Source organism: Antrostomus carolinensis, unplaced genomic scaffold (genome assembly GCF_000700745.2).
Source record: "Antrostomus carolinensis isolate BGI_N321 unplaced genomic scaffold, ASM70074v2 scaffold24654, whole genome shotgun sequence".
Classification (NCBI taxonomy): Eukaryota; Metazoa; Chordata; class Aves; order Caprimulgiformes; family Caprimulgidae; genus Antrostomus; species Antrostomus carolinensis.
In genome coordinates, this window is record NW_010310426.1 from 7,928 (window position 1) to 20,692 (window position 12,765).

The 12,765-nt window shown below is 36.8% G+C and overlaps 1 protein-coding gene across 2 annotated transcripts in view; it reads right to left on the reverse strand.

The window, feature by feature from the left end:
* Positions 1–1,728: 1,728 nt before the first annotated feature.
* Positions 1,729–12,765, reverse strand: part of SLC39A12 (solute carrier family 39 member 12) — a 35,125-nt gene continuing 24,088 nt past the window's right edge. The window contains exons 11-13 of one of the 2 annotated variants that reach the window (XM_029084609.1): positions 9,566–9,724; positions 7,992–8,179; positions 1,796–2,398 (exon numbers count right to left, since the gene is read on the reverse strand). In XM_029084609.1, coding sequence (XP_028940442.1) covers positions 2,270–2,398; positions 7,992–8,179; positions 9,566–9,724 — 476 coding nt within the window. In that variant the 3' untranslated portion in view covers positions 1,796–2,269. Of the gene's footprint in view, positions 2,399–7,991; positions 8,180–9,565; positions 9,725–12,765 lie in introns of both variants that reach the window. The other variant, XM_029084610.1, reaches the window with a different exon arrangement.

Sequence of the window (12,765 nt, forward strand, 5' to 3'; positions counted from 1 at the left end):
ATCATATGGGTAATCTTGTTTTCTGTGGTAGTGAACATTATGCATACATAAACATTCAAACTATGGTAGCTCTTCTGTTTGAAATAACAAATGTTTCCAATATTCATTTGCACCATCTGATACGAGAATAGATTTTGCTTACGTCCAGTGGTGTCCTGCTATTGCTTGAATTGACTGTCACAGCTGAAGGTCATGAAGTGACTCAGTGCCAATACAAACAGATGGAATACTGGGAAAACACTTTTTAAAAATGGTACCTTAATAAAAGCAAGTACAAACTCCTGAAAAATGTGAACTTGGAAAAGAGAAGCATCAGTCATGCCTACTCATCTCTTCTTTCAAAGCTAAATCAACAGAAAAAACAGTTGTAATATTTGCGCACCTAAATAAAAAAAAAAAAAAAGCTAGGATTTTACTTTGGGGCTTAAAACAGCTCAGTTCATTTCCCTAGTCAGATAGAGCTTTCCTCTGTGACCTTGGATAGATTGTTTGGGACAATGTTTTTGAAGGTATGTAAATGCCTAGATGTACATTTAGATTTGCATTGGGGTATTTGCTACAGATTCTCACAACTAACAGGCACTGAAAATGAGTGCATATCTACCTTTAAAGTGATCTTTAAGTATTTTCCCCAAGGGTAAGTTTGTGGATGACTAGGGGTTTACAAGCCCATGAATCTGGGCTATTATAAGCAATGCAAATCAGAATTATTTTCACTTTACATTTTGTTGATAAGATAGTATGGTGCCCCTGAAGCCTTTGAGAACTTACAGTTCTGACAGTCTACTTTGTTCCCCTTTGTAATAAGAGAATAATTGTACCTTCACTAGGAGCTGTCAAATAAACACAGGACACATTGTGAGACAGTCATATTGCATCATAATGTAGCCACATTTCAAGCTTCAGTTAAGACAAGGAAAAGAAAATACCACTTGATGCATAAAGAATAGATGTTTGTTTTGTTTGTTTTGTAACTTGCTCTCCCTATTTCCACAGTTCATCAGAGGAGCAAGAAAGACTGCATCTCAATTCTCATTCAAAAACAGAAATTAGGTAGGGGGGAGTCCTTACACTAAGAACTGAGAGCGTGTAAGTAGCAGAAATCATACAGCTAAGTGTTGCTCAGTACCTCCTGGAAGTTGCTCAGCACCACAGAATCAGGGCAGAATTTGTATATTTGTTTCAGGCTTGATTCCGCAATACTAAATTAAATGAGTCATCTCAACTTATGCATAATTCCCTTGAAATCAAGAGGACTAATTACACAAAAATCACTCAGGATAGAAGGAGTTGCAGCAAAGCCCTAAGAGAGAACAGCTACATGCACTTTAGACAATTGAAAAGCTCTCTCCACAAGGCACATTGCATATGTATGAATAAGCTAATTGCTGACGGGAAGACACTATTGGTGTTTATTAAAGATAATGGCTCAGAAGCAACATCTGGCTCAAGGAATCCCTTGATTTGAGAAGCCTGAAAGGGATATCAGGGAAAAACAATTTAAACATATTTCTTATAGTCGTTCACAAGCATTTTCTATGAGCAACCGTCAGAGGTGGGATAATGCAGAAGGCAGTTGCTCTGACAGTTACTGTAATCCAATGCTTGACTGTCACAGATTCCATCACATGTACAAGTAGCTATATTACATTCGGAAAAGGGCATTCTCAGATTTCTAGATAGTGAATGTCAACATTTACATTTGTCATTTTTCCCCTGCCACAGTGGACCAGAAAGATATGACTACTGAGGATCTTTATGTTGACAAAGTAGATAGTGCAGATATTATGAGATTGCTGTATTCTATTTCACAGTTTAGTTTTGCTGTACTTTTCAGTTTTATAGAAATATATCTATTCTCTGTACCAAGAGGCAAAACCAATTTCTGCTTCAAATTATTCAACTATGGTTAGTCCACTTCAATTATTGCATATAAAAGTGTTTTATTCTTTTCTTCAATCAGACTGGCAGAGATCACATAGAGCATTCAGCTAGAACAGTCTCAATAAAAACTAATCAAAAGCTCCTGTGAGTTTGAGCATGGGATCTGGTAAACTCAGTAACAAGTAAAACATAATTCTAAACATTCATGTTTACAAAAAAAATTACAAAATCTGAACAATAAGTTAATAAAGTGAAATAGTTATCTACTGTTCAGATATAAAAATCCCAGCAACTTAATTTATATATTACTATAGCAGACATGACAAAATTGTGACCAACACTATCCACTGTCATAAGTGGTACCTCAAGATTTCCAACAGAAAACTTATATTTTAATTTTCTGTTCATATATAGCCAAAAGTAAGAGGCAAAGCCAGCCTAAAAGTAATCCAAGGTTCTGTAGGAGAAACATCAACCAGGGTCGCCGTGTCTGAATATGAGTCATTTCAGGAAGCTAAAAAAAGAATAAGACACCAGAATGAGAGCCAGATATATTAATCTCTGGGGGAAAAAAAAAAAAAAAAAGAAAAAAAAAAGAAAAAAAAAGGCTTATGGGAAAACAAGGCAAACTTCATTAAAAAAACCTTTCAAAATGCTGAGTTTCTGAATATAGCTATTAATCTGTAGCATGTTCTGTACGTTGTAACAACGCTGATGTTGACAGTGAAATATTTAACTCAATCAAATTCTACCCATTTGGTTCTTTTACTAGCACCAACAAGAATTATAAATGTGATTCCAAGATTCATTAACTTCTCAATAGTTTTTAGTAATTTTATACAGCTGTCTGTAAGGAAATGCCTATTTAGTAAAATTAGTGATTCCCTTTTGTGGGAATAAACTAGTTTGACTTTTTTTGTTTCAGTACTATATATAGAGTCAATCCTGCTCTTACTGAAAAAACTGGCAACACTCCTGTTTACTTGGGCTTTAGTAAACATGAAAGTAGAAAAGAGGATATTTAAAATATGCTTGAAAAGATTACACTCAATATTTTCTCTCCGAGTTTTAAACCAATAAAGGTGCAGCAGCTGTTGGCAATAATATTAAAAGCTACTTACGTTTACCTTCCACCCTACATGGTCTCTTTTATCAATGTTTTAAACAAAATGTAAGTCTCAACAGAACCTGTGAAAATGATGCCTCAGGCTCCAACTCTCTTAATATTTATGTTTTATGTATTATAGACACCAGAGGAGACACTAATGACTGATAATATTTTCACATCAACTTTGGAAATAAATATAGAGCAATGGCCTGGTACTGACCTTTTATTTTTGGTTGGGGTTTTTTTGTCTATTTGTTGTGAACTTCAAAACAAGAGCGAGTGGTCCTGGCACTCTCCCATCACCCCTTCCTGCTCCACTCGCAGCCTGCACTTGAATGAAGCTTCTTATTTCCTCTGCTTTTTAGAGCCTTCTCACAGGAGCTGTAACAGCATCAGCCACTGGGAGACAGTGGAGTGGTGCTGAGCACAGAGGCTAACAGGGTATGTTTACATCTGTTTGCTATGCTTGTCCTTCCCTCTGTCAGAGGCGGGTCTTTGGGTCTGCTTCTCCTGCACTCTTATTTCTCTGGAAGTTGTTATGAGCCCAAAAGAAAATCATAGTGAAAAATCTGCCTCTACTTTCAAGTTTTGCGTAAAAATAACAGGTAAACCCAATTGTCCTGTATCTTTGTAACAACTAGGCAGTGGTTTAAATTATGGTACAAATTTGCATCTTAGAAATTCATGTAGTTATATTTAATTTGTACTTAAAGATCATCAGAAACTTTTAATCTAAAGCAAATGTAAACACCTCAAAGTTCTGATGTAAATAAAAACCTGAACTGACAGCTTGTAAGTGTTTGGAGCATGTGGTTTTTGTTGTGTATGTAAGTACAAACTGTTAATTAAGACTTAGACCTGAATCCAGGGTTCCAGTACAGACCTCTGGTCTTTCTTATTTGTCCTTATAATCAGTCTGTTTTGTCCTCTTCCTCAGCGCCCGAGTGAACAAGTTTTCTAAATAGGAAATTTTTTCCCCTCCCAGTGCAAAAGCTATTATTTTCTCTTATTGCTGCCAGTGCCAATTTATGAGCTACACACATACCCCACTAGGTTCCTAAGAAAGTTTTAAAAAGGAATTTTCAGCAGGTATTACCTTTCCCTATGTCCAGTGCAGATCTCTACTCTCTCCACCTAACCTATGTGCATGTTATCAAGCGTACAGACCATTTCTATAGCCTTACCCAGTGTGACGTCACTGCTTATCTCTGAACTAAAAGCTGATTGCTAACACAATATCAGCTATGGTTCCTCAACTCTCTCTGAACACAAACATGTGTGTTACAGCAGAGAAAGGCTTGCTGTTTAGGAAGCATAAGCCTATTCAAGTGGCAGATGCAAAACACTTCACAAATTAAGGGAAGGTAGCAGTATAGCCAAGCTGTTGGATGCCACCACACTTGCTAATGCTTGAAGGCTATTTGGAGGCAAAAGAGTCACTGTTAATCAAAGGACCACTCTTTTCCTGCTCCAGCCCATGTTATCATGAGCACACAAAAGATATGAAGAATTAAGAAGCAGCATGAGGAGCTCTCAATCACGTGCTGGCTAGACAAGAGTTCTGTCAAGCTGGGGCATATATGGCATGACCTGCTGCGCTGCAGCAGCCCAATAAGTCACTTTTAAAATACCCTTTTTTCCCCAAAATCAGAAAGATTTTTAAGGTTAGTCAAAACAAATGTCAGTTAGTTGCCTCAGGAAGTGGTTGGCTAGCTCCTATTTCTTTGACATCCTTACTGTCTTTCTTGCCTCTATCTCCCTCCTTTCAGATTAGACCTAAGTCTTTCTGGTCAGAAACCATGTAAACCAATATGATCTGTACATTCACTCAGAAATGATGTGCCAACCCTTAGGCTTTAATACATATGATTTCATAAATATCCATAACAATTGCTTCATAGATACTCATTTAAGAGGCTGATAAAGGATTTTCAAGTTTGTTTTCCAAGAGGAAAATGGGACATGTTTTGTCAAAGAATCAGTTCATTAGGAGTGAGTTGGTCTCTTCCATTCCATGTACTGGTGTCTCAAGTTTCAATTCAGATTAAATTTATGTTAAAGAAAAGGTATGCTACTAGTGAAACGATCTTTGGAAACAGTGCAAAGGTACGATTATACTTACGACCTCTAAACAGACATCAAGTACAAAAAAATCTCACTATACTGCTCATAAAAAAAAGGTTTTCAGGGGATTTAATTTTGGTGAAACAACCAAACCCACAATATTACACGTGCTTACTCCCACATGTATCTTGAAGCAACAAGCAACTTACATTGCAATATTACACCTGTGCATACACATTTGCTAGACAAAGTACTCCTCCCTTCCAAGTTCCCTAGTTACTGAGAAGATGAAGTTTTGCAGAATTTCTTGGTGAAAAATGATGAAGGATAAAAATAATTTTATCTTTTGGCCTTTTTCTCAGAGTTTTAAAATGATTAGCCTACCCTACTTGCTAATGGAGCTAGAATACCATTTGTAGAAATGAAAAACCTTTAATTAACCACAGAAGAAGTTTTATGCAACCTTGACTGCGGCAGCAGTCTCACAGTGCTGTCCTGCCAGTGAACCTCCACCTCATACCCTTCAATATTTCTCCATGCAGAAACTAGTGAGGCTGTTCAGTCTTATTTATCTGCTGTTCTCTTATTTAACTGCTGTGAAAGCCCATTTAAAAAATACTGAAAATTATAGTTCAGCTTTGTACACCATTTAGTATTTGTATGCCATTGGCAGGAACACTGATGATTGCTGTTTGCAGATGAGGATGCAGCAGAGAATAGAAGTTATTTCTGTGCAGAAAGTTAAAAAATACATAAAACATGACTGATTTTCTTTTGAGATGTACTATAAAAACATAAAAAAAATTTCAGATCTATATATTCGTGCAGTGCTACAGGAATATTTTTTTTAAATAAAATAATGCCTGTGATATTCAAGACTTGCACTTCTGAAAACATAGGTGAGCAACTCAAAGGCAGTTCTTTTGACAAAATCCAGAGAAAGGCTGATTGGAATCTCCATTAATAAAAGGGAGGTGAGAGAAATAAGACTCTCCCCTCTGTCCCTTCTTTCCCCTTTTTATGGTGACAAGTTGAGAACTATAGAAAACATGTCCCTGTCTCTACCTGGAACTGTCATCTCTCAGGATCTACAGCTGGCACATTGCTTTGAAGACTCAGGGAAAAACATGGTGGTGTTCTAGGAGCTTGTGGATCCCTGATGGATGGTGATCCTACACTGAAAGAAAACTATGCCTAAATCATTCTTAGCCACATTAGTAAAATCATGCCTGCTGAGTAGGTAGGCAGTCTCACTTCTGAATTTCTCTGTGTCAGAACAAGATGCAAGTTGATGCACAGTGTTCTTGTCTCTTATTACCACCTCAGGCAGGACTGCTGACACATCCACAGTCCTTATGCAGCTCCCTCATAAGCTCTCAGGAACACTTTATGTTCCCTTTAGTTTTGTTACAGTAGCAGAAATGGACTAAATACATCCAAGGTCTAAGGTTAATTATTACAAGTAGATTTTTAAAGAGGTTATAATACTGTCATGGCATGTCAAGTTTCAAGTATTATGCTTGAACCTGGTAAATGATATCTCAGGAGTGAGGTGGGGGGCAGCAGTGAACACAACAGAGAGACATCCAGGCTTAGGAAAAACCCAGTAATAATTTATGAAGAGACAGACCTCTGCTTTTTCCTCTCTCTTGATCTAATCACACAAAATATTTGGTCTTTGTTCAGAAGCTTGCAAGTAACTTTGGTTAAGAGCTATATGACACTTAAAATAAGCTGGCAAGGTAACCAAGTTCTGCATTGTTACAAGCGTGACAGTTAGCCATCTCTTCAATAAACGAAGCTGGTGAAGTGATTGGAGACCAAGTTTTATGAGGAGCGGCTGAGGGAACTGAGGTTGTTTAGTCTGGAGAAGAGGAGGCTGAGGGGAGACCTTATCACTGCCTACAACTTCCTGAAAGGAGGTTGTAGCAAGGTGAGTGTGTGTCTCTTCTCCCAAGTAACAAATGATAGGACAAGAGGAAATGGCCTCAAGTTACACCAGGGGAGGTTCAGATTGGATATTAGGAAAAATTTCTTCAGTGAAAGGCTTATCAGACATCAGAATGGGCTGCCTAGGGAAGTGGTTGAGTAACCATCCCTGGAGGTATTCAAAAGACGGGTAGATGAGTTGCTCAGAGATATGGATTAGTAGTGGACATGGTATGGTCGGACTTGAGGATCACAAAGGTATTTTCCAGCCAAACCATTCTGTGATTCTATGAAATTACGTGGCCTGAAGTATCTGCATGAGTTATGTTTCCAACACATTCTTCCACTGTCCTTAGACCTCTCTCCTAATGTATATCTTCACATTTTATTTTTCTATAGTCAGATCATTGCTATTGAACTAGGTGTATGAAAAATGATGGGCAAACATGAAAAAGTAGAGACTGATGTGTTTTGAATTGCTTAGGAGCTCATCCAAAACTCTCTGAGATAGAAAGGCTGGCCAGAAGGAGCACAGGATAAACATCTTGCATTTTAGTTCAGAAACAGCAAATGCAAGTTGAAATAATGGGTGAAAAATATATAGAGAAAAGGGCAGTAAAAAGAAAAAAAAAAAACCATCTTCAAGATTTTAAAAAACCCTAAAGGTTCAAACATTTCTTTATGTTGTACTAAGTAACTCTATCAGGTCTAAAAAGATATTGTTTAGCCTTCCCCCTTGAAAAGTCTTTTTATGCTTTTCCCAGATACTTTTAAATATAGCAGTTATTACACCTTTTTATTACTAATTACACCTACCATGGTAGTGACACCAAAGAAAACTAGACTATTGTTCCAAGCACCGTACACACAGGGTAGATGACATGCTCTTCCCAAGAAGCCTATAAACTTCTTTTCCCTCCAAATTAATCCACCTGCATTTGTCTGACACTCATCTGTGATGCAGCTATGTTAAAAGGAAAATATAACAATAGACTGAAGTTCTCACCATTTCTGCTAAAGACAGATACAAGAACATTCCAGCTGTAACAGTAAAAATCCAGTTTTGAATGCGTGGGTCAGCTGATACCGAAAGGCCAATATAAAGTCCTAAGAATGCTGTTAGTGCACTTATAAAATTCATCAAAATTGCAATCTTCGTGGGGAGCCCTGTGCTTAGCAGCACAGCAAAATCTCCTGTATAGAGAAAAAGACAGAAAATTTATTATTTAGCTGATAAACTTATTTGTAAGACTCTTGGTAATAAAACATGAAGGAAAATAATTACGATATGCACAAAGATAGCAAAAGATGGAGTACTGCCCTTAGATTTCCACAGAATTAAACTCATACTGTGTGAAAAAACAAACCCATATTGACTTGTATTTGTTTAGCTGTTCCTAAAGATAGCATACAGTACACAGGAGTGGCTTTCTGTTAGTTCTCAATGTTCTGTGCCATTTCCGACTTGGATACATGCAAAAGTGAAATCACATGCTTTCCCAGAGTTTCTAAATCTTTCTTAGTTGGGAACTTGCCAGTTCAAATTGTGTGAGGATATTTGCAGAGTGGTCTTTGAGTGTTTTACAGGTGCTTCAAGTCAGAAAAACCTATGCCAGTCTGATTTCAGTTTGAGTTTAATTCCACTGATTTCAGACCTAATTAACTTTGCTAAATTGTACATCAGAATTCCATAACTGATTTTTCTTCTAAAAGAAATGATTTCATAACACGTTCACAGTAAAAGTTTTTGAAAATTCTTCTCCATGAGTGTAGAAATGCCACTTTGATACTGGGACACTAGTGCCCCAGAATTAAGAAGGTTTGTCTTTGGAATTAGCTGTTCAGTATTTTGGTAATTTCTTTGCTATGCAAACAAGAGTTACCAGTTTTACAGCAATTCCCTATCCCACTTTTTTGTTTGGGGAAGTTTTCTACATAGCACATGAAATCTCCAGTCATTTAAGAACAGAAATGAGAATCCACAGTTCTCATCTCAAATTTGCCAGCATATATATGTTCATCAACACAATGTCAGGAACAACTTCATCCACACTGAAAGATTTATCACAAGGAGATAACTGAGGACAATGTTCAATAGAACTATCTTCCTGTCCTGCTTGGTAGTAAAATGTGTTATATAGCTTATTTTATTATCTTGTCACTCTTGATCAGCATGAGGAATGAAGGTAGCATGAGAAATACCCTGTTAAATGGCTCTGCTGCATGTTAAAACTCTTGGATAGCCTGTTGTGTCAGGCACACATGGCTCTTGCTTATAGCTTACTATTTTTTGCCTCTGTACACATAAGAATAAAGGACCATTCTGACATGATGGCATTTACATTTGGAGAAGGTGAGATGGGGTGGTATCCAATAATGAGGGCAGAAGCCTCCCCTCCTTTTTGTGAAGGGGAAAGAGAAGAACACAGCCTCTTTATATATATCCATCTCATGCATTAATGTTATAGTTCGTGATGCTACAAGCAAGAAGAGTTTCCAGTAATGCCGTACAGGAAAGAATTCTTTGGAAAACCTGGAACTACAAAGCCAATCAGAAAAATACACATATATATTTCTTACCCATTTCATGAGGAATTTCATGGCATAAAATAGCAATAGTCGTTGTCACACCTGTTTCTATTGAGGATGAGAATGCTGCTCCTATTACCAAGCCATCAGCAAAATTATGAAGACTGTCACCCACCAGAACCATTATTGCTAACAAGCTAATTTTCTTATCTAGGAAAAGACAAACAAATATACAAACAACAAAAATGCCCAGAAATTTTAACACAAACAGATATTATAATTTTTGCTATGTTACAAATTATTTGGGTTTTTTTGGTGACTTCACATACAACATCACAAAAAGTCATAATAATGAGAGGAAAATAGTGTTTATCTGTTTTGTCCTCATTATAACACTTCCTTCAATACCTTTGAAACAAAAAAGTAGGTTGTGGAATAATTCAGAGATGCAAATGCCAGGAAGTAGCTTATTTTTACTAGGTCAACTATTAGACAAAAAATTAGAATTAAGTTTGAGTCCAGTCTCATGATATATCCTAAGAGCCCATTAATCTTTATTTGGTTGCTGAAATTCACACAAGTTTTTCTAGAAGTTGGGGTTTGTTTTTTTTTTTAAAAAAGGCAAGAGTTTTCTACTGTCACTCACAGAATTGCACAGCCATAGTGAAGATGAATATTTGGTCTCGTGCAGTTGATAATTTTAATACTGTAAAGCATGCTACTACTGAGTAGTATTTTCAGGTTCTTTTTTTTTTTTTAATGGGATTTCATTACAGTGAAAGATAGATGAAAGGCAACAAGCCTCAGAGTATCACTATTAGTGCAGCATTACAGCATGCTCATTTCCAGCTTTTGTTCCAATCAATTAATGACTGTTATGCTCATGGTACTCCTGTCTGCAGCATCACTCATGGATGCAGATGTCTGTTTTTCTTTCCCCTACTGTTCTGTGACCTTGCTTTAGTGTGGAACAGTGCATTGCATGTTCATGATCAGGCATCTGACATGAGTAGAAAAGGTGCTACTAGTGATACAAGTGCTGAAATCAAGCTAGGGAATTTGGGACAGTCTCTCTGTACAGCCTGTAGCCCAGACAGCTGGGTAGCATACTGAAAGGATCCATGGGGAGGGATTTTATCTCTTCAAGTAGAAATGAAGGTCCATATGTAAGCTCAATGTCTAGGCTTAGCAACATATAATTGGCTCCCCTATCCTGTATTTTGTTCCATCCATTTCTGCAGTCTTACAAGCAGGACCTCTCAATGCCTCTCAGGAAACTAATTCAGCTTCCCTCTACAGAGTATGGGCAGAACATTTTGCAAAAGGTTGCTTTTATGCCTGAAGAAGCAAGGTCATGATTTGGGTCCTAAACATGTATTTTCCTGACTTCTGATTGCCCCACACAGACATAATATGACAGTCTAAGGAGCTAACGTGGAGCTGTTATTACAAGGTTTCACTTCAGTAATGTTGTTCCAGAGATGAGCATTTTATAATGACGGGGGAGATGTTTTTCTTATAGAAACTGGCTAAAACTGATGTCTTCAGACTATTATAAAAAAAAAAATCCAAACCACACAGCACATAAAAGCCTAACAACTGTATTCGTAAAATCCTCCCTAGTTGCCTGGGAGCTTTGTGGGTTCAGAAGAATTGGCAGGCTTGTTAGTATTTCCTGCCAGCTTACAGAGCCAGACATGGATGTCCCCAGTTCGCACAGTTCTTTCTAAACACTATGGGCAGTTTATAATCAATACTACAGAGCATGAGTTACAAAGAAATAATAGATTGCTGCACTACATTAAGTTTGAGATTTGTAACAAGCATTGGTGAAGACAAAATCATGGTCTGCCCTGAGATATTACTAGTCTGTTTTATTCAAGTGTCTGATTGTTCAAGATGTCCCATAACTGCTGGAACTCACTCCAGCGTGTTGTCTATAGTATCACATAGGGATCAGGTTAACTTTATGGAGCAATTGCAAATGTAAGCTTTGTGAACTTACTTGACTGAATGTTAAGAAGACGCATATATAAAAAAAATTGAATGTTTATCTTAATTTACTTTCAGCCTATTTTAAAGCAACTTTGTTACTAGCAATTACCTCACTGCATTATATTGCTGCAACAGTAACTATTAAATATTAACTTATTACCCTAACTATTTCTACAAAGCCTCTTCTTAAACAATACTACATTTATTTGTGATAATTTTCTCTGCTTAAATAGGGAATTGGAGCTCATAACAAATTCTATTCCATAATTTTCATAAAGCTAATGGGTGCAGGACTCCCACCATAGATTATGCTTTTTAAGCTTTGAGTAAGAGTTTAAAGCAAACATTTATCCATAAATAGATCTTTTTTCCAATGTTTTCATTACTCATACAGCAAAAATATTTCTAGTTAATGTAACGTCTCGCTGAGTATACTAAATATAAAATGCTACTGTTTGATCTTTTCAGATATTGATAGAAAAAGCGTGGATAAATGAACAGGAGAAGGACAGTGACAAATCTTTTTTTTTCCAGCAGCTTCTTGCTTTCTGAGTTACTCACTTGCTATCTAAGGTGACTGACTCCTCTCACAGTCCTACTTGACGTGTTTACAGTGAAGACTGGCATTTCTGAAGATGTCAGGCTTCTCTCTTAGAGCTGCAGATTCCATTCCATTTTTGGAAAAAACACCTAAAATTTTAGCTTAGTACCAAGGTACCCAGGTATGTTTATGCATTTAGCTATTCATAAGACCTGTTACCACTCAAACTTTTGAAAATATGTATTCTCAAAAAAATCCTAAAACAAAACAATCCCTTTTTCCTACTATGGTTTCACTTACTGATTTCTAACATAGACGTAAAATTGAGCTATGAGGAAAAAATGGAACCAAAGAATTTTACTGAAAAACTATCCCAAATTTAGTTATAGACCAAATTTAGTTATTTGGAACAAATAACATTGAGATCACTGGAAATTTGTTTGTGCTTAGCAGGTAGTGATGATTGAACAGAATGGAAACTTCTAGAGGTGGACTAATAGTCACACTGAAACTGGCACTGGATTGTGTACTGCTGGATAGGTGAGATTGCAGAAATGGAAATCCAGATTTTAACTGCCTCAGAAAAGGAAATGAAGTCCACAAGAATAGAGAAGATTATTCGAAATCTAGAATAAGATAATGACATTGTTAAATAAATCAAACTGATGACCTGAGATCTGAAATCACTAAATAAAGGGGAGTTGATTATAGTAAA